Here is a 23,233-nt window from a genome sequence, read left to right as displayed (position 1 = left end):
CAGTATATGTGGTACCTTGCTCAATAGTAGTAACTGTGAGAGATCTCGGAGTCGTAGTGGACAACCATTTAAATATGAGCCAGCAGTGTGCAGCAGCTGCCAAAAAAAGCCAACAAAGCTCTAGGCTGCATAAACAGAGGGAGAGAATCAAGATTACATGAAGTGTTAGTATCACTTTATAATGCCTTGGTAAGGTCACATTGGAATACTGCATCCAGTTTTGGTTGCCACGATGTAAAAAAGATGTTGAAGCTCTAGAAAGAGTGCAGAGAAGAGCAACAAAGATGATTAGGGAACTGGAGGCTAAAACATATGAAGAATGGTTGCAGGAACTGGGTATGACTCTAGTCTAATGAAAAGAAAGGCTAAGGGAGACATGATAGCAATGTTCCAATATCTTAGGGGCTGCACAAAGAAGAGGGAGTCAAGCTATTCTCCAAAGCACATGAGGGCAGGACAAGAAGCAATGGGCAGAAACTAATCAAGGAGAGAAGGAACTTAGAACTAAGGAGAAATTCCCTGATAGTTAGAACAATTAGTCAGTGGAACACCTTGCCTCCAGAAGTTGTGAAAGTTTCAACACTGGAAGTTTGTTAAAAGATGTTGGATAACCATTTGTCTGAAATGGTGTAGGGTTTCCTACCTAGGGATGGGGTTGGACTAGAAGACCTCCAAGGTCCCTTCCAACTCTGTTATTCTATTCTATTCTATTCTATTCTATTCTATTCTCTCCCTCTCCCTCCTCCCTCCCACCCTACATACATACATGAACAAAACACTGAACTCGATAAGACTTTCCTATAGAATTACTCTTACATTAATTAATAGTTCATCTCTTGCTTATTTAAAGAAAAACAACGTCATTTGAAAATTACAATTATCTTTGGTCCTTAGATTTATCTTCCACATGCCAAAATTCATTTCTTCTCTCTGTTCACTTCTCAAGATGGAAAGACAGATGTCTATGAACTCAAGTATCATGGGAATGCAAAGTCCAAACCTCAGTAATCCATGTGCTTCACCTCAAGTTGCTCCAATGCATTCAGAAGCTAAAATGGTAAGATGTTGAATACTACTCATATTGTCCTATTTAAATCAAGGGGAAAAGTGAGTATTTGGTTTCTAGTTATATGATTATTTATGCTTGGGCTACTCACCTCACAGCTTCAGATCTTGCCAGTCATCATTTTTACCAAGAAAATGGTGGGAATTGGATATTTAGCTATCACTTTATGCTTGAATATTGAAAACTGGATGAGGAAAATATTTAATGGGAGTGAGACAAAATTATATTTTTGTCTTGTCTCTGCACATTTATGGCATTGACTGATTTAATCTAGGAAGGTAACAGAAACATTTATAACATCTGCACCTCCAGAACCATCTCCAACCCTAGTTACTGAAATTGATGGCATAAATCAAACTACTTTAAGATGGGAAATATTTAGAAAAAATGCTATAAATCCTTAAATGTATACATAAAAATCCACACACATTTCTCCTGGTCCCCATATAAAGACAGAGGGAAAAAACAGGAAACCCTAGCCCTACCTATTTTGTCCCATATACAAAACATTAAGTCCAATCCAAAGGCTGATAAAATGGCAGGAATCTTGTTTCCAGTATCAGAAGGTTTGATTCTCTTGGCTGAGTATCTGTTAGCTGTCTTGAGAAGAGGTGGTATCAGCAGATTCTGACCAGTTCTGGAGAACCGGTAGTAGAAATTTTGAGTAGGTGGGAGAACCGGTGGTAACCTTCCCCTGGAGTGGGGTGGGAATGGAGATTTTCAGTATCCTTCCCCTGCCACACCCACCAAACCACACCCACCAAGCCATGCCATGTCCACCAAGCCACGCCCACAGAACCAGTAGTAAAAAAATTTGAATCCCACCAGTGATCTTGAGTTTTTCAACATGGCAATTATGGTAAAAATACATTTCTATTTTGCTATTATGGCTATTCACTGTCACTGTCATTATCCATCAGCTTTCTGATTCATCTGACATTTTTAAAAAGATCTTCATGAAAATTAAATATATTTTTAAATATGTCAAAGAAGCATACATTTGTAAATGAATCAAACTAAATTACTGTCTTTGACTTTCTATTATTATAGCTGTGAACCAATCAGAATGGTGTTTTACAAGTTCGGTGGCCATTTAAATAACTATTGCTGTTTGACTTAAGAAATACATTGCACCATTCAAAGAAGTGATACCCATGTTCTGATCCTGATGTTAGTTTGTGAAGTATGTAGGGTTTTATAAGAATCAGATTTATGTAGGTTTTTGTAAAAATAAATTCCTGAGAGAGATACACCAAAGTGCTTTGCCTAGATACAAAACTAAGATTCCTCATTATGAAACCATCCCCATTTGGTATGGATTACAAATTGTAAAATTTTTATTAGAATGCATATTTGATAACATATCAGCACAATTGGATGGTTCTATATTGGGGTGAAAGGATGACCTAGCACCTTGTATTGTCATTACTGGCTTATGCTTAGAGCTGGTTTGGAAGGAAGCCAATGGGCACCTTTGAAGTTCCTGACATGCTGCCATATGGGGTAAAGGGAAATGTTTTCCTGCCAATAGGTTTCATGCCCTGTTTGAGTAGACATGAATGGTCACATCTTTCCCTCAGTACAAATGTTGGCTAGGTAGCCAACCCAAGCTTTTTAACACCTCAGCTAAAACCACGCTCTCTAAACATACCCTTGGTTGGCTCAAAGAGCATATATTGGCCAAAAGCATTGCCTACAACAGCCAAAGTAAACCTCTGGTTCCTATGTTGTGTGGTATACAGGCATCATGATGTGCCAAAAACCAATAGCATTTGCAGCTCAGCTTATTAAATCTTAGGCAGTTGGCAAGTTGTTGTTGTGTTTTTTCTCCTGTCAAACCAAGCTATATCAAGCCAAGCAAAATAGTTCTTGGCTCAAGAAAAGAAACACCACCCTGGCAACTCTTTTGGAAACTAAAACTTCTAGATTTAGTTTGCCTTCTCTGCCTTCCTTTTCTGAAGATTTAAAAAGGAAAGTATTGATGCTTACAATGAGAAAACTATTGTTTAATATATGAGATTAAGAGGATTGCATTTTAATCTGAATCCATTTGTTTTGGTTTAGGGCCTAGATATATAAAGTGTTGGTTTGGTAAGCCCTTCCACATCAGATAATTCAAAGAAAACAGCATATATTAGAATGACATTAACGGTAGAATTAATTGATTTAAACAGAAATAGCATTTAAGTCATGGTATGAGGTTCTATACTTAAATTAAAATTTGGCTGCATGTTAAGATGTGCGGAATTTAATTTCCACTTTGTAAGATAGCTTGTTGTAAATTGCTTGCATGCTCAATAAGCTGTGCAAGTGAAAGTTTCATTGTTCAGAATTATACTGCAAATCTAATAAAATAGATTTCTGGATTAGAAATCTAGATTAAATAGATTACATTTGTTAGATTTATTGTATATTAAGCATATAGTGTAGATATAATGTAAATTAGATATTGTCAGGGTTCTGACTAGTGCCCTAATGCAATTAAGAGTCTCAAGCCATCTGGCAATAAAAATCCAGTCTTTTATTAGGAGCATCATGTCAGCATTACCTAGGTGAAGTCAATTCTGACTTCACTCCTTTTGCACCTTGCTTCTGACCCTGTTTCCCCCTCCCCTAAAGTGTGTGACCCATCACATTCACCAATGAGGTAATTTCACGGGTTGTCACCATCCAGCCATTGTTGGTATCCATGGAGATGGCCTTGATTTGCTTGGTCAGACTGGTCTTGTTATGACTAAGGAGTAAATTCCTTGGTGCCGCTGCGAGGCACGGTTTCCCATCCCCCCTGCCTATGGCAACTCAGGAGCAGGTCAGGGAAGCTTCATGATAGATATATTGTAAATCTAGCAAATTAGATTAGCTGAAAAAGCCATTAAAATCAGGCATACTTATTCCTGGATGTCTGGTAAAAAGAGTTCAGCCATAAGGAAGATACTTAATCTACCACACTATCTCCCCACACGACAGCTATGTAAATGAAGTGTGGCCCCAGGAATTATTGTTGAGCCAAGATGAACAGGTTGTTAGGAAGCCTTTTATATATTTGCCTTGCTTAATTATCTGAGACCCCAGGGAGCATAGTAAATCTTGGGACTAAGATTTTCAAGGCTGCCAAGGACTGCAATTTTTCCAGATACTTTTATGCAATTCTCACACAAGCCTTCTATCGGTAGCTGTAAAGCACCTGCTGGATTGCAAACCTGTAGCATGCCTCTTACATGGGTCTATTATAAAAATCACAAAATATAATAGTTATCTGGTAGACAATTATAAATAAAACCAAATAGCTGCCTTATTCCAGCCAGTCTCCAATATTAAGATATTGGTAGTGTAAGTAGACATTTTCCAGAGATAATTTTCATGGCAGTTTGCTTTTTCCAAGGAAGATTTCTATTATACTGTCATTCCCTAGCCATAATAGGAATTAGGAATATTTTTGGGAACATTATTGTATTTTCCAAACATTTTTACAGGAGCATTTATTAGGATGTATTAAAATGCTTTGTAATCATATTGAAGGATATCATCCATTCTTAGGAATGATAGCTTTCTGCCAGATTGGGTCCTTGTCAGAAACAAACTTATTATACAGAAAAAGACTTAGAAGAAGCTACATAAAAATCCATTAGCTGTTTGTACAGGAAAGACAGCTATAAATTAACTTGTACTTGATCAAGAAATTATTTTCTCTAAAATAATAAGAATAAAGAGATTAACACAAGAAGTTATATTTAGATTAGTATAGATTCAATTGGCAGCAGGCTTGATAAAAGGGTGATCGCCATTCATTTGGATAAGGTATTTATTCATATTCTATCTTATGCTTTTGTCTAGATCCCAAAGGCAACTAACATTGTAATAGAAAACAATACTGTAAATCACAGTGAAATATTATCACAGAAGAATTAAAATCGGAATGATAAATAGATATAGGAAAATAATAAAGAAATAAAATACAGCAGAAGTAATCATTATTAGACACATTCCAGAGTTATTTTTGGATAACATGCAGGGCTATTTAGCTTCATTCATTTTGACAATGTGTAGTGCTATTTAGATTCAACATATATATGTATGTAACAGAGTTAAGCAACCTTTGGGGGCTATTGGACATGAACAGAATGTTAATAGCATGTTATACAAACTTATAAAGTGCTTGTCATGAAATGTTCACTCCCACTCTGCCTTCATTTGTGGTCTTTTCTGAATAGGTACGCATGCTTATAAAGCACTGGATTAAAATCAACCATCATTTTCATTTTCCAGCTACACATTTTGGGAGCAATGTGAAATCAGACACACATAAGCATGATGATGCTACACTGATTTTTGCCTTGCTACATAGCCAATAATTTTAGAGTTTGAGTAATGAAGGTTGTAATAATTAAATGTTGTTGATTCTTTAGATGTGGCAGTACCAAGTAGGTAGAACAAGGTGCATGGATACTCAGTGATGTGGCAAGAATTGGAGGAAGTGTTGAACAAGGGATCAGAAAATTTGATTCATTTAGCATACAATCCAAAGTAAGCCTTGATTTAATAACAGGATTTATGGTGCAATCCAGATGCAATTTAGTTTTACTGAATCTAGTTCCTTTAAATATCTTATTCCCATATCAGTGGGAATACAAATGCAGCTTCAGTTTTGTAGCTAAGCTGTCTTAAAACAGCAATTCAAAAACTGTTATATAGTACAAAAATCATAACTTTAAATGTATCCAAAGACATGATAAAAATAATAACAGTGTTTATTCAATGGCTAAAACAAAGGAATTAAAATAAAGGACCATGTTATACAAATATTGCAGGATATTGAAATTAATTAGATTAATTGTTAGCAAGATTCTAAAAAACAGGATTGCTTTACAGTAGTGTAAATTTATTTTAAAGTTACTGGTACCAGGTGTCATCACAAAAGATATTCATTGTCTCGTACTCAGGAAGGGCCTTTTTTTCCTGAAATGCTGCCTAGAAATTTGTATGGGAATTCTCAAAAAGTAAAGGAAGTATTTTCTACATAGCTATTCACATGCAAATGTATTCAGGTTTAATCCACCAAGTGATGGACTAGGACTCATTAGTCTTGGGCAAACTTCCCACAGCTCAATTCGGAATTAGTATTTAAAAGGTTTTCTGGCAAGAGTTTGGAAGAAGCCTGTTTGTTTTCAGAGATGTCTTTCATCATTTGGAATGTGGTATGTTGACATAGGCAAGTACAGTAGGCCTTTCTCAGTGGTGGCCCCTCATTTATAAAATTCAGTTTTTCTTCCTGAGATTCATGTAGCTTTATCATTCCCAAGTTTGTTAAAAAAACTTTTGAGTACTTTTTAAAGAAATGGTTTCCACGTGTTAATTGTTATTCAATGTACTCTTAGTAGTATTGTATTGTATTGTATTATGCATGTATTGAGAAGGTTCTTTGTGTATCATTGTGGTATTATTTATGCTTATTGTTGGTCTGCTGTCTTATGAGTGTGGTTTAGATATTTAAAGGTAGTTTAGAGATTCGCTTATGTAATTTAGTTGCTGCCACATTTAATATTGTACCATATTTGAGGGCTACTTAGAATTCTTATTAAATGGTTGGTGATACTATTATGCAAAAAATAATGGAAAAGAGAAGTGACTCTGAAAGAGAGCTAAATCACTAAAGTCTGTTTAATTATTTTGATTAACAAAAACTTTCAATAATCAACTAATACTTTGTAGGCAATAAATAAATTAATTGCCTAAAGAGCCTCTACCTTCATTTTTACAACGCTTGGTAAAATATCAGTGTGTTTGCATAGAATAATGATGATACTTAGGAATCATGGGAAATGGAAGACAACAATTTGGAGAAGCCTAATCGAGAACATGCAATTTTGACTTAATTTAAAAAATTGGATTTTGATTATACTTTTATCATAGTATGTTCAGCATAAGAATGTTTGCACAGGGTTAGCAAAACCACAATCTTTGGGTCAACTAAATCTTTACAGTTACATTTCAAGTTGTAGAAGAAAATTTAAGATGATTTGTGCCTATATCATATCACAGCAAAGTACTCCACAGTGGAAAATTCAAATTCAAGGCCAAGTCATATTGAATTTTTTGGTATCACTAAACTCAACCAAATAATCTTTATCCAGGCCATAACGCTATATTTATAAATCACTAAATGCAGATATACTTGAAAGAAAAAATGTGTTTTTTGCTGTTGTAATTACCCAATCATATATTTTATTATTCTAGAAATAATTCAAATTATTATTATCCTCCTAAAATACAAATTGAAGAAGTAATCCTGTTTAGTTTCCTCCTCTTGAAAAATGGTGCAGTTTAACTTAAAATAATCCCACTGAATTGACTCAGGTTTACTGATGAGTACCTTTAGATAGTGTTACAGGGTGGTCTAGGTTGAAAAAATCTGACATTGGGGCTGTAAGCTATTGAAGGATATTCAGACACAGTGTGATGGAAATTTTGTCAAGGAGCACCACAGTCACACTGAGGGGTAAGAGACAAGACCTTGTCTCTATAATTCCATATGTTCAGAGGAATTCAAATTAGGAGCTGTAAATTTTATAAAATGCTTAACTCAATAAAACACAAAATACATGAAAGGAACACTGTTTTCTGAACTAATAATAAGGTTGGTTATTTCAAGGAAAAAGTGGGAATGGAAAGAGGAAATGGGAAAAATTGGCAGAGAAATATCTAGTGCCATCCTCCTTTATATACTGATGTCCTGTCAGAAGCCAGACATATTAAAAATATTTGTGTAATTTAAAATAATTTGCACAGGTCTAGGAAAAGCTATTTTAGACATTTAAACATTTGGAAGATCCCACTGGAATTAATGTGAAACTGAGAATATGATATTACCAAACCTACATGTGAACACAAATGTGAGTTGAAATGAAAAAAAATTCTTGTGAGTATTCAAAGCAAGCATCAGATGGTCTCATGCCTGGAATACACTACCTGACTGGTTTCTTCCCCAAGCCCCAAAAACTTTAACCTTAGACTGTATACTATTGACCTCACCCCTTTCCTAAGAGGTCTGTAAGGGGCATGCATAAGCACACCAACATCCCTATTGTCCCTATCCTAATGTTCCCTGTTATTTCATGTATTAATAATCATGTTTATACTTATATTTGTTACTAGTACATGCTCAACAAACAAACAAACAAAATAAATAAATAATCTTAGATGGGGCAATACCAATGAAAAGATATATTTTCTCAGTTGATATAGATTTGAGACAAACCATCACCAAGTGTACTGCTTCATTGATATGATATGAATTTGTTTCATGTGGAAAGAGATGCCCCACTCTGGAGTAGTGTATGGCCCTATGGTGAGAGAGAATAAGAATCCTACTCCAAAAATCATGATTGGGAAAGATACTTAAAAGATTTTCCTATTGGCTCTTCTAGAAGAGACAAATCTTTCCCCCACCAACCCACCATATGATTTATAACTTTTCACAATCATCTTTGGGACTTGCTCTTTTTAGTTAACTTTCCTAACATGTCAACTTATTTGTATATTGAAGTGACCCACTATTGCTTCCATTTTGCAGGAATGAATAACAACTTAAATGTATAACTGGACAGACATCCCAGGGAAAAGATGTATATCTTTTCCAAGAATTTAACAAAAAGTTGTCTACCATGGTAGGCTTGCTTTCATGAAAAACACCAGAGTAGTCCTGGATGAACCTGGGATACTACAAAAGTAGAAGATGAAATAAAATATAGCCACATAAGTGCTCACAGTTTGTAAATACACCATGAAACAAAATATATAGAAACCACTGAACAATTCATTATTTGAATGGGCAGCTTAATCTATAGTCTGAAATATTATCAAGATTGTAGATTGAGCTGCCCATTCAAATAATGAATTGTTCAGTGGTTTCTATTTTGTTTCATGATGTATTCATATCACATAAATGAAGCATATATTCAAATACAATTTTCCATCCTATCAAGACAAACAGAAAGAAATAGAAATTAATAAGAAGTTAAATTAGAAGCTGGAAGATCCAAATCCCCTGATATACCCTTGGCAGGTTTTCTACCAATATATTTTGTCCTCCTCCAATGTCCCACAATCCATTACTGTTTTGTATATACACAAGCTATATACCTGCTAGCTATCATTTGGCATTTCTTACAGCAATTTTCTAAGCCCCCCCCCAAAAAAGGACTATTTGTGGCTGCAATATTTTGAATCCAAGATCTTTTACAAGTCAAGATCATAAACTATGAATAACTATGAATCGTTTACAAACTGTGTCCTCTTTGGCAGCCCACAAGCTACAACAATAAGTTCATACAGCACACAAAACAACAGTTTCTAATTTATTTAAAATTTACTCTAGCCTAAGATGCCAAGTCAGATCAGATGGGCTTCATGCAAAGCACACATCTCATTTAGATTTCCCAGTTCCTTATTTAACCTTGCAGCGACTAATGTGAATATAAGTAGCATTTTAGCTGATGTATTCTCAGAGAATATCTAAAGTTCTTTCAAAATCCTGATCTGTTACCTCACAAATGTACTTCATTGTGGGCCATCTTCAGGAAATAATGCCTTGTCTATTGCACTTTTAGTGGGCAACAACGGATTTACTAGATAGGACAATGGCTAGTTAAGTCAAGACTTTTCAAATATATAATGGCTGTGACAATAATAACATATTGTGATCCCAGTTTAAAGCTGGAGGGAATACAAATAATCAATTGTATTGGTAAAAGAATAACTTTCTCCAGTTCTCCAAACTCAACCAAGAAATTATCTGCCCTACACATTGGTAAAAAAAAAATCAGTACACCAAATACAAGCTAGGCGGATATGACCTCGTTACGATCCTCACTCTGTCAAGGACCTTGGACTATTCGACCTAAGCACCAGAGCTCACTGTAACAGCATTGTCAAAAAGGGATTAAGAGTTATAATCTAATCTTACAAAGCTTCTCCTCTGGAAATATTGAATTGCTAACTAGAGCATACAAAACTTTTGCTAGACCAATACTTGAATACAGCTCATCAGTCTGGAACTGTATATCAGACATTAATACAATTGAGCTAGTCCAGAAGAGTTCACAACAGATACAAACTCAATGTAAACTGCTCCAAACTTGATTGCAGAAAGTACAACTTCAGCAACAGAGTGGTCAGTTATCTAACTCTGTTGTTACATCCTCTAACCCCCATTCTTTTAACCTCAAACTATCCACTATTGACCCAAACTATCCACTATCCCCATTCCTAAGAGGTCTCTAAGGGGCGTGCATAAGTGCACAATCATGCCTACTATCCCTGTCCTATTGTCCCCATTTATTCGTACCTATTTCCTGTATCCTTACTCATGTTTATACTTATACCTATTATCTTGTAAGTGATTGACAAAGCAAATTATATATATATATATATATATATATATATATATATATATATATATATATATATATATATATATATATATATATGGCATTCGGCTTTGTTCGGGTATTTTCCCACGTCGTAGTTGTTCTCTTAAAGTTGTAGCAACGTTTCAGCAGAATCTCATCTGCCATCATCAGGCTTCTGTATAGTGTACACTATACAGAAGCCTGATGATGGCAGATGAGATTCTGCTGAAACGTCTACAACTTTAAGAGAAGAACTACAATGACGTGGAAAATACCCGAACAAAGCCGAATGCCATACATGTAAGTACCGCGAAAAACTTAAGAAAACAAATATATATATATATATATATATATATATATATATATATATATATATATATATATATATATATATATATATATATGGATCTTTGGTTATTCGGGTTTTCTCCGCGTAAGATTGGACGTATCTAGGCAACGTTTTGATGAAATCTCATTCATCATCTCATTCATATATGCGTGTGTGTGTGTGTATGTGTGTGTATTTATATGTATATGTATATATGTATGTTATTCAGCTTTGTTCGGGTATTTTCCCACATCATTGAACAAAGCTGAATACCATACATGTAAGTACCAGCGAAAACTTAAGAATATATATATATATATATATATATATATATATATATATATATATATATATATATATATGTTTTCTTTCTTATATATATTCTTAAGTTTTTGTGGGTACTTACATGTATGGTATTCAGCTTTGTTCGGGTATTTTCCCACGTCATTATAGTTGTGCTTTTAAAGTTGTAGCAACGTTTTATATATATATATATATATTAAAAAACACAACAATATAGCGGAAACACATCTTAGATTTTCCTTGTCCTCTTCCATAACACCTTTCCTTCAACTTCAATTTCCCTGTCCTCTTCCATAACACCTTTCCTTCAACTTAACAAAACATTTTGATGGAATTCATGAGTTTATAAAGTTAGGTTAGTAGTTCTGGAGAAGCATCTTATCCATGTTAGTTTTTAAAAGAAAAGCTTTAGCATATTGTGTCAATGATTGCTGAATGTCAGCCATTATTCCATTTACTTCTTGTATTTCAAGCTCACCATGATAAATGTTGTACGAGAAAACAGTGGTTGGTGACAGTCTTAAATGTTGAAGCATTAGATTGTTCTCACTATGATTAAAATTAAATCAAAGCAGATAACTGCAAAGGACATCTGTTTTATAGTCATTTTCCTAGCAAATCTCTTACTTATTTAATGTTTCTATAAACTGCAGCCTACTTAATTTTTATTGTTGTAATGAGCATTAATTGATTGGTTGGATCTATGTGAGCCTGGGCAGTAGTAAGTACTATCCCAGTTGGTACACAACTACCATATCTTTTGGACTATAACAAGCACCAGACTATAAGATACACCTAGGCCAAAAACAGGACCTGGAGAATGCTTCTGGATGCTGGGGAGGCCAAAAACGGGATGCACGGAGGCCTCCAGAAGCCAAAAACGAGCCCGTATTCGCTCTATAAGATGCACAGACATTTCCAGCCACTTTGGGGCAGGGGAGTGTGTCTTATAATCCGAAAAATACAGTAAATAGTTTATGAAGTAATTAAAATTTTAAAGCTTTTTCTAATGAGCCTTTTTAGAAATGATATCCCATGATGTTGTTATTTCTAAGTGCAACATCAGATCAATATGTTTAGAGCTACTTTATAAAACAATTTTGGTAACAATTTTCTTGTCTCGCCTTGCTCACTTTTTCTTTACAAATTAATCTTCATAATTTTTCATTTTTTTCTTCTTTAGTGGCTAATTCATGCAATATGTAGCCAGTTCAAATGCTTTAAGACCATTTTGGATGTGATTTCTGATCTTTGTAGTTGCTAAATAAATAATAGTATAGTGTGCATCAGAAATAGTTTGGATTAAATGGAGAAATATGTTCATTCATTGAATATATTGAATATAATTTGTGAAGATCTGCAGAAGGTTTCAAGTTTAGTAAAAAGAAAAAAATCTGCAAAATTCTTCTTTAAAAATAGTGTGAAAACTCTGATTGTAAAGCTGTTATCAGGATATATGTATGAAGATGTTTTTCTTATATTTTAAGGCTATTATTTATTGTAGATTTATATAGACTCATTGAAACCAATGGAACTGAGTATTTAACTTTGTGAATAGAATTTCTAGCATTAGGAGCTGCCATCAGAGATTAAAATGTTTATGCATTTTATTTTAAGAGAATGTCTATCCTGGTTTTCATGGGTCCATGTTTTTGCTTTAAAACATCAAACATAGTATATATCAAATATTCTTAAAATATTTTTAATATTTTTTCATATTATGTTGTACTGTACTTAACTCTGTGTATGGGTTCAATTCAATTCAAAAGAATGTACTCAGCTAACATGTTTGATAGAAATAGAGATAAAGATAGACATACAGACAATTTATCATGTCAATCTAAATATTATTACTTATCTGTCTGATTGAAGTAATCAAAGATGCAAGGTTATTTCATTTTGTTCTTCCTTCCAGCCTCCAAAAGTCAGGAGCATTGGCTGTATTTGATCTTTAGCAAAGTCATAGAATTCTTATGTATGTTTAAACAATGATAACATACTCTTAATATAATAAAGAAAACGTCAAGGAAGCCAGGAAACTGGACCTGTGGAGTAGATTGTATAGCTCTGCTACTCTTCGGATTCATGTCCAAAAAGCAGTGTATGACTGCACAAATATAGCACTTTAAAATGTGTCTTTTCTTGGGATCCGGAATAAATTAAATTGGAAGCACTGTGCATTCTTAGTAGGTAGCATTTCTCAAATTATTCCATTTATTGATAAGGACTTTACACAGTTTTTTATGTACAAAAGTATATATAAAGGGCATTTATATTAATATTTCACAATGATAAATACTTACTGAATATGGCACACAGGTCTCAGATCTACATTCCAATTCAACAACCCCTTGCATAGTTCCACACAATTTGTTACATATTATTGAATTGCATGAACTGAGCCTTAAGAATATTTCACCAATAGAAAAAATATTTTTTTTTAAAGCAAAATAAATGATAGAAGTTTGGAAACCTCTATCTCTCAAATTTATTGTGAGGATTGTAAAACTGCATATATATATCTATATCTATATGTTTTTAAACACAGATAATCTGTATCATTGTAAATATATATAATCTAATTCTGATTTCTCTATTTAGAAATCTAACCTAATTTGAAAGCTTTCTTAAACAGTTTCCAAAGAGGAAAAATCCCTTAATTAAATTTTAAAGAGGGGAGATAAGTTAGTCTCAAATTTCATATAACTTCAAAGGTAATATGTCCATTTAATCTGTCTATCAGGGTAAATTTGATACAGAATATACAACTTTCAGTCTGACATGTTTTTTTCCCTCTTCCAGTTCTCTAATGTTTCCCACCCCCCAAAATGCACCCATCAGTTCAGTATTTGCCAGATCGGTCTGATTAAGTTTCTTTAAAAAAGACATTATTTATATTACTATCCACAAAGTCAGTATGAATACAGTGGCTTCCAGGAACCCAGTATCTAAGAACATACAGTAAATTGCTTTTAACTGCAGAAATGCTTCCAGATGGAGGATTACGTGATGGTCAGACGTATTGAGGGTGAAGACAGATGTAATATAAAAAGACAAATCATAGTATTCATTTCACTCAGACAGCAAAGCCAGCATGGCAATTTTTGAACATGCCAGTGAATCTGTCACTGTCACCCAACTGAAGATCATGATTTTTTTTTACAAGCTAACAAAGCTCTATCTAGCTGCTGCGATTGACTTAAACTTTAAGTCTTGCTGAGAACTGTGTGCAACCTGGTATGAGAGGTTTTCTTAAAGACTTTTAAAGGAAACCTCTCATAGTTTTGCTAATTTGGAGAATGGAAATAGGTTGGCAGCAGTAAAGGGCAACTAGTTTTTCTTGGAATGATCACATTTGTTACAGTGGCAGAAGATTGAATTGTAAAACTGAACTGAAAAAGTCAAAATGACATCAATAGTACATGAGGATTATGAGATGACACAACAGAAGAAGCAGAAAACAGTTCCAATTCATATGACTTTGATTTACATAGATAGTCACAAGTTTCAACCATTCATTTAGTGACTGCTTGAAGTTACAATGGCCAGAAAAAATGACTTTTCTCTGCTTTTCTCTGGTTAGTAAAACCTACTAAAATTCTGTATCTGTTATCCCTTAAATTGCTTTTATAGACCTTACATGGAGCATTCTGAATCATGTGGCAATTTATAGTCACTAAGTAGTATGAGGTTCTGGTGATATAGGCTATATAACCAAATTGCAATGCCCCATATTAATTTATTAATCAAATTTATATAGCTGCCCATCTCATGAAAAATAACTATCAGTAAGTCAAAAAGTAAATGTCAATATTATATAATTTAGCTATAGACAGATAATTCCATAGGAATGAATGGTGTAATATGCACAGAAATTAAATAGCATCAAATTAATTCCAAATCATTCAGGATACCTTATAAAATCAACACTGCTAAATTTGTATAGGAAGTCCTTGATTTATTTATGACTATAGTTGGAACCAGAATTTCTGATGCTAAGAAAGGTGACTATTAAGTGTTTCACGTCCAGTTTTATGATCTTTCTTGTCATGTCCTTGGTTATTAAGTGAATCACATGGTTGTTAAGTCAATCCAGCTTTCCCCACTGGCTTTGCTTTTTAGAAACTGGCTGGGAAGCTGCAACCTTCATAAATAAATGCTGGTTGCCAAGCACCCAATTTTTTATTGCATGTCCATGGGGATGGTGCAACAGTCATATCATTTTTTTCAGTGCCTTTGTAATTTCAAGCAGTCACTGAATGAATGGTTGAAACTTGAGGGCTATGTGTGTAAGTCGATTCATGTGAATTGGAACTTCTGCTTCTTCTGTTGTGTCATCTCATAATCCTCATGTACTGTTGATGTCACCACTACTTTGACCTTTTCAGTTCTGACATTCAATCTTCAGTTCCTGTAACAAAAGTAGAGGTAGTTTTTGTCAGGAAGAGCTATTTGCTGTCTAACATGGAGCCAAATGTCCAACCTAATGGCAAAGTTATTATATTTATATCTATGTAGATATGTATTGCAACTTTCTGAAATGATCAGAGAACAGTTCTTCTCTTTTTCCATAGCTTTCCTCCCATTATAAAACTCCTGAAGCAGATACTTGATGTAGCATTGAATAAACACGAATTAAATCCTAACAAGATCCAATACTTCAGGCACTATTTCAGCCACCTTACAAAAATACTGAAATTTGATCAATGGTAAAATGTTCCTACTAATCTAGTAAACTGCTGGATTCATATTTCTGATACATTATAGTATGATTTGTCTGGTTTTATCTTAACATGTTTGATTCCAGCTATTCATTTATTCATTTTGATTCCAGCTATTCATTATTCATTCATTTAGCCATATTCAAACAATTCACACCATATGAGAGTTAATGGTAGACATGTTCAAATTTAGCCCTTTACCTGCTTGTAGATCAGATCTTCCACGCTTTTCTGAATGTTCCATAAAAATTGAAGTGCGTTGTCTACATTCTTCTAACAGGTGTTTACCAGAATGATCAGCTAATGGTTTTGACAGTTCTGATCTCTCCTTTGGAAAGGTTCTTAAATGTACTATTAAATACATCAGTCAAAAAGGATGATGTCCAAAAAGAATAATAGATCCTTCAAATAAATGGTACCAAGACATATTTGAGGAATGAGTTCAATTCCTATGTAGAAATGTGCTTACCCTTTCTAGCGTTGAGTGTCTGAGAGGTTTCAGAAATTTCTCGCTAGTGTCAAAAGTACCAATGCTACAGAGGAAATGTAATTTTAGTGTCTACAGTATGTTATTTTAGAAAAGGAATGTACTCACTAAATTCTTTTTTCTAGCACATGGCAACATACTATACCAACTGTAGCATTATGATTTTAGGTTTGATAAATGGCTGCAGTTGAGGGTCATTAAAGTTAGTCTAAACTCATTCGTCTGAAGACACCTTAGGAATGTTCTGCAAGTTACACCAGCCACAAGCAGAGAGGGTGGGATACTGAAACCAGTCTTCCTGGTGTGAGAATATTAAGAAATTTAGAAAGAGAGTCAGAACAATATGTTCCTGTTGCAAAAAGCTGGTAACAGAATCAAGCAGCACTTCATAGTAGTAACTATATTACTGTTAACAGATTTTTTTCCCCTTTTCACGGTAGAATGATTTCCATCTTTGAAATAAGAAAAACTATCCAGGTTTTCCAAGTATAGTTTTGCTCCAGAATGTAAGATGGTTTAAGCAATGGCTGGATTTCATAGTGTTTTATATAGGAAATGATCCCTATTTTGTAATCCTTGTGATTATGTTTGAAACTTGAAATCATTGCAGTATCAGGTAGATACTTTGAAGGTCCACATGCTCTTTTCACATTCCATCTTTGGATAAGTTAGGCTTATTAGCTGGCTTTCATTCTTTGCAGTAGTTCATACATTTGGTAGTTAGTTTTGTTTTGATCATAATGTGATACATGAACTTGGTTATATTTGAACTCCCTATTGTAGTTTGGCTTCACCAAGCCAAAACCAATTTGTGCAATCAGATTTACATGTTACTACTATGACTTCTTTGCACTATATTACTATATTATATTAGATCCTTTTTAAAGACATTGTCCTAACAAAACCATTTATATACCCCAATATTGGAAAATTAGTTCTTTTATGCTACCATATCTACTTAATCAATAGAATGCAATTAAAGAAGAAGAAAAAACAGTAACACAATGTACTAGTTAATAGATTTTTGGTAATAGATATACAGGCAAGAGAGAAAATGCTAAATAGATTAATTCTGTGTTTACAGAAATTATTATAAAGAGTAATTTGTGAATTATAGTTGTTCAATTTTTTTTAAATTCTGTTTAATTTTATAGAATACTCATTCTACATGGATAAATTTATGTATTACTGCTTGGCAGTTAAGCTCCCAACATACCTCTGCAAGGCATATATGTTCCCACAGACCCAATGGAAAATAGGTAAAGTAGTTGGCCAAGACACTCAAGACACTGCTGATATATCCATCAAAACTCCTGGTGAAAAACATACAATATAAAATATCAGTACAAGTATCCCTTAAGTTACTACAGTTCAATTATTGACCATTCAAAATTACCCACCCTCCCCCCCAAAAATGTATTTATGACTTGGTCCCAAAGTTATATATGTTGCAGCACCATACTGGTCATTACCCTTACAACTGACCACAGAGAAATTGCAACAGGCCGACTTCCAGTTTGGGCTTCTTCGGTGACGGACCAAAATCGTGATAGTCCGCGGTTTTGATCCGTGCTCATGGCTGGAGCGCCCCGAGCCAGCCAGATTCGGGGCGGAAGCCACCCCGTAGAGCTGGTGAAGAAGGGGAAGCCATCAATGGGATTGAGGAGAGCCGCATCTCTCCTCCTCGGCTGGCCATCACTCCCTTTCCCAAAGGTGGTTGCAACGGTGGTCAGAAATGGCCACCTCAAAGAAGAACCCGACTGGACAAGGTTGTGCAGGAGGAAGTTTAAAGGAGAAAGTTTGACTGACCGGGTTGAATGGAGAACATCTATTTAAGGTACCTGGAACCTGAATTATAAAGACTAATACTATTCCTAAAAAAGATTTTAAGCTGCGAAAGAGAAAGGGAAAGGAAACGGAATTGGCTTTTTTTCCTCTAACATTGAAAGTTTTAACTGACTTGGAACATTAAGAAGAAGAGATTCGAATAAGAAGTTGATACTAATCCACTTTGACATTAATAGGCTATTTCTAGCTGAAAATAAAGTGTCAAAGGGATAAAGATTCTTGGATAATTTAAAAACTTTCTTTAAAAAAAGAAAGAAAGCAGCAGAGGGAAAAAGGAAAAAAGAGGGTGGAATCTGGAAAATGGAGGAGACCACCTGGAACTTAAAAATAATTGATAGTGGAATTTTAACAAGGCTTGCAAAAGATACATTGTAGCTGAAACTTTGTTACAAGAGAACAAAGCTCCTGGAAAGAGAAAGTGAGAAAAGAAGCAATAAACAGTTTTGGATTATTAGATGATTCCTGGAACTTTGGATGGAGGATCCTAATGAAATAAAATGAAATCAATTGGGGGTTGTTTAAAATTTTTTAAAATGGCATCACTCCTTGAAGAGTTAAAAATGAGACTTAAAGAACAAAAAGAAGAAGCACAAGACGGAAGAGGATCTTTTGGCTTTGTATTTCAAGTTTTAGAAATGGAGATCTTGAACTATGAAAAACAACAAGAAACGCTGGCAGAACAAGAAGGGTGGGACAACGAAGAAGCCATCTTTAATGACCAAGCAATTTTAAGCGGGGTAAAAAAGGGCAAGGGGGGAAAGGGAGTTAAAAACTTAAGCACTGAAGCAACAACCAAAAAAAGAAAGTAATTTGAAAAGTTATCATAATATCAGGAAGAAGCAGAAGGGAGGATCACAGAAGGGAGAATCAGATAGAAAAGGGAATAAAAAGGGGAGGGAGAAGAAGAGAGGGAAAGGAAAAGAAGCTACAAAAGACAGAAACAAGAAATAGAGGTACAGGGAAAATGTACAAGAATTAAAGGTATAAGCCTATTTAAAAGACACAGAGACAATGGTTAAAATTTAACTTAAGGAGAGGATTCTGCAAGGGTGCATGGGATAGCATTGTTATATAATATGTTAGATTATTAAAGTGATAGAAAAAAATTCTATTGATGTGTAGTGGAGTATTTGTTTGTAAAGAGAATAAGGCTCTCAATTATTTAAAAAGAACGTTTAAAAAAACTGAAAAGAAATATGGAAGATTTTTATCAGTTGATAAGATGAACTTGAATAAGAATAATAACTTTATTGACTACTGTTATTTGGTTTTTTATTTAAAGACAGTACTATGTAAAATATGAAATATAGACGATTAAAGTGAAAGACAACTGATATTACTAGGCAATGTTTGTTAAAAGAAATAGAAATGTAAAAGATTGTTATTAATATTAATGGCAGAGCTGTACTTGAATAGAATAATTATTCTATTTACTATTGTTATAAATACATACACAGATATATATACATATATACTCTTTTCTTTTAAGAATTTAGTGTGTATTTTAAGGGAATGTATCACGCAGAATTCAATTGAAAATAGGTATGTGTTATAAAATAGAAGTTAGAAAATGAATGTTATAACTGTAAAGATGTAACTTAAATTTTTAAATAAGATTTGAAAAAAGATACAAAGATGTTACATTCCAGTCTAGTAATTACAGGGGGAAATTTGTTTTATGAGAAAAGATAATATGAAATTGTAAACAGGACAGACGAAAGTATAAAAACATTGATTAGAAAGATTTTAAAAATTAGAAAAAGATAAGTAATTGAATTAAGAAAGGAATGAGATAATTTAAAATAAGGCTATCGGAAGTCAAGAAAGGGAAAAGCTATTGAAAAAATTGTGAAAATAGTTATAAGATATGGATTAGAATGTATAAGATAAATATGTATTGAGTTTATGTCTGTATGGAGAAGTGATAACCCGGGGCCATGCTGTTCTAAAAAAAAAAGATATTTTATTTGTATTTGTATGTTTTGTGAAAACTTAAATAAAATTTTTATTAAGAAAAAAAATTGCAACAGGCCCTCTGCCTATTTGCCTTCCCATCCTGTCCCACTGGGCCTTCTTAGCTAAGCCTCCTGGATTCCACTTGTTCCTCCCCACTCCATTTCCAGTGGTGGTATGCTACTGCTTGGCCCAGTTCATCCAAAGCAGTAGTAAAAAGAAGCCTCCCCTGATCAGCTGAAAGGAGAAAGAAGAGAAAAGCGCAGGATCAGCCCTCCCACCTGCCCCTGTACTTTTCTCTTCTTTATCCTCTCAGCTGATTGGCACTGCAGGTCTCAGCTGGTGCATAGAAAGCTGCACATGCACGCACAATCACCAAACCAGTAGTGGAATAGGTAGGATCCCACCACTATCCATTTCCCATCGTTTTCTTGCTTTTTGAAGATCTCCTGAGTGCCAGAAGAGGCTGACCCACATGTCAGAGAAGCCGAAGTCTTTTATTCAAATGCTGGTGAATCTGTTTTCTCTCGATCTCATGTTTTTACAGCTTCACCAGCATCTGAAAAAAAAGACTTCAGCTTTTCTGCCACCTAGATCAAAGCTTCTTTGAAAAATAAGTAAGCAATGGGAAATGGATGGGGGACAGCAAGTGGAGTATGGGAGGCTAGCAAAGCAGGTCCAGTGCCTGTGGCCATGGGGGGAAGAAACTATTGGATCCTCAAAGGATTGTAAGCAAGCATGAGGTATCTCAGGAAGGCCTTGAGTGGCCTGATCTAGCACTAGGCCCTTCATCCCCCTGAAATACTTCATGTGCATTTAACCACGTATGCATTCAATTAGCAAATGCATTGGGTAAAGCAGGGAGGTGTCACATTCATTTAACATGATCCAATCAAAAGAATCCTCAGATTACGAATGTAATTGGCAGGCTGTATTATATTCACAATTCAAGGATTACCTGTAATAAAACACAGACCCATATACTAAAAGCAGTTAAAGGCTCTCTCCTTAAAAACACAAAACTTCTTTGGTGTGCTTCCAAAAAAGAGGTCCCAAATCTTCTTCTGGTTCATGGAGAAATATGCAGGTATTTTCTAACCTTCCCAAAAGCCAGTAAGGTTCAAGTTAATGTCTCATGCAGATGTTGTTCCATCGGTCAGGAGTGAGGAAACTTCCTATAACTCAATAGGTAATAATGCCTCACCAAAGGGATCCAGCACAGGCCCACGCTGTGATCCTACAGGTAAACTGTATCCATGCCTTTCAGGGATTTAAAATTAATTTCTGCACCCAGAAATTATCAATGCTGTCTCAGTGCTATATTTGAGCCTAAACCCTATATGCAGTAGGTCCTGATAATTATGACACTATTGTATGTTGTATAAACAATGATAATAAAGATGTCCAAGCACACAAGAACTATGGGGAGAAAGGATAGGAATGTCTTCACCACAGTCCTATAAAATGATCCCCACATCCAGGTCCAGATAGCCTCAGAAATTGACATTTATATTAATACTACTTGTAAGAAAGAGTATAAGAAATATTTGTAATACTCAGGAAGGTAGTAGACGCAAAGTGAACTTCGATAGATGACGATTGATCTAAATTTGGCATTCCATGGCCGTAATCCAACTCTTTACCACTGTGTCCTATTGGCATTCCTAAGAGGCCAATATATGATTGATGGGATATAGGTGTGTGATATGTGCTCATCCTGGATAACATATAACAAGTAATAAATGTCATTCAATCCTTAAGAAGGATTTTAAGTTTATGCTTTTCTTTAGCAAGAGGCTGAATATTACAATATTAAGCCATTTTTAAACCCCTGCTTCCTGTTTAGTTCCTGTTCAACTAAAAAGTTCATTGACAAGATGAAGCAAGTTGAGAATGAACTAACATTATTGTCCAACACCAAGCAGTTCTGCTCACTAAAAACCTTTCCTTTGGCAGTGGTCTTATTCTGTGTATATTTGTAGCCTAGAGAAGACAAATTCAGAATTGCTAGGAATAGTGGAACACTGAGCTTCTCAAATTACTGAAGCATTTCATTGACATTTGGTGAAAGTGCCACATCTGGGATTGAGCTTTAGAACTGCTTTGAGAAGCTATTATCCTGCATGGGTTGCCTAAGTGACTCCAGGATGAGACTTTTGTTTCCCATATAAACATGCACACTTCATTTCCCTTCCCATCCTTGGGTTGTCTTGGAAAAGTATGCAAAAATAAAATTCACAATTGGGGTGGGGTTTTGTACAGAAAGAAGGGATCAGATTGATCGATTGTTCAATAAATCAGTATCCCACATTTGTTTATTCTGTTACAGTTCAGTTTTTAATAGGGTATTCCTGTTCTCAGGCCCAAACTGGGTACATTTTTCTCAGTCAAGATGTACAAAGCTTCTGGGATCTATTTGCTGAGTTTGTACCTTCATAAATATAGTATTAGAAAGTTATAATAATATTATAGGAGTTGAAGCCTGTGATTAATTTAAATTGTTTTATGTTTAATAGTCTTCTAACATTTCACAATGTTAACACATTTACATCTGGTAACATATACTGAGAAAAAGATTGTGAAAGTGCACGTTTTAATATTTAACATAATCATATTATAGCTGGTATATTGTATCACAAAAGTGAAGAATTTCTAGCCAAGAGTATCACTTTGAATAAGAACTTACTTAGTTTTCACTAGACGATCATGATTAGGATTACTTTTATGTTCCACCTTCTTCTAGAAATTCAAAATAGTACAAACTTGGGTTCTTAGAAGACAGAAGCAGCCTGTGAATTGTTCCTTAGACTTCAGGTAGCCCCCACAGCCCATTTTACTTTATCAAAATACCACAAGTTTGCATTTCTGAAATTTGTTGCAAAAATAGAAAAATTTTCAGCAGCAAGATATTACAGTCCAAAATATTTGGTGATTCCTGTTTCAATAACATCACCATATCACACCACAAAGCCTATCATGGTCTGCTATATTGAGTTGTAACCAGTGGTAGTATTCAGCCAGTTCGCACTGGTTCATGAGAACCAGCAGCAAGGATTTGGCATGGGTCACTGAACCGGTAGTAAGTTCTGGCTGGCCATGCCCCGACCCAGTTGCCCAGTC

The 23,233-nt window shown here is 34.6% G+C and overlaps 1 protein-coding gene across 6 annotated transcripts in view; it reads left to right on the top strand.

Moving 5' to 3' along the window:
* The window catches only part of CREB5 (cAMP responsive element binding protein 5), a 262,831-nt gene that overhangs the window by 206,050 nt on the left and 33,548 nt on the right, over positions 1-23,233 (top strand). For all 6 annotated transcript variants that reach the window (XM_026673604.2, XM_087946881.1, XM_087946882.1 and 3 more), the window contains one exon: positions 947-1,057. In XM_026673604.2, the coding sequence (XP_026529389.1) occupies positions 947-1,057 (111 nt within the window). The remainder of the gene's footprint in view (positions 1-946; positions 1,058-23,233) is intronic.

Source organism: Notechis scutatus, chromosome Z, assembly GCF_049901735.1.
Source record: "Notechis scutatus isolate UNSWTSFEM ecotype Mainland chromosome Z, rNotScu1.2, whole genome shotgun sequence".
Lineage (NCBI taxonomy): Eukaryota > Metazoa > Chordata > Lepidosauria > Squamata > Elapidae > Notechis > Notechis scutatus.
The sequence above is the reverse complement of the archived record's forward strand: the minus strand, read 5'-3'. Positions and strand labels throughout refer to the sequence as shown.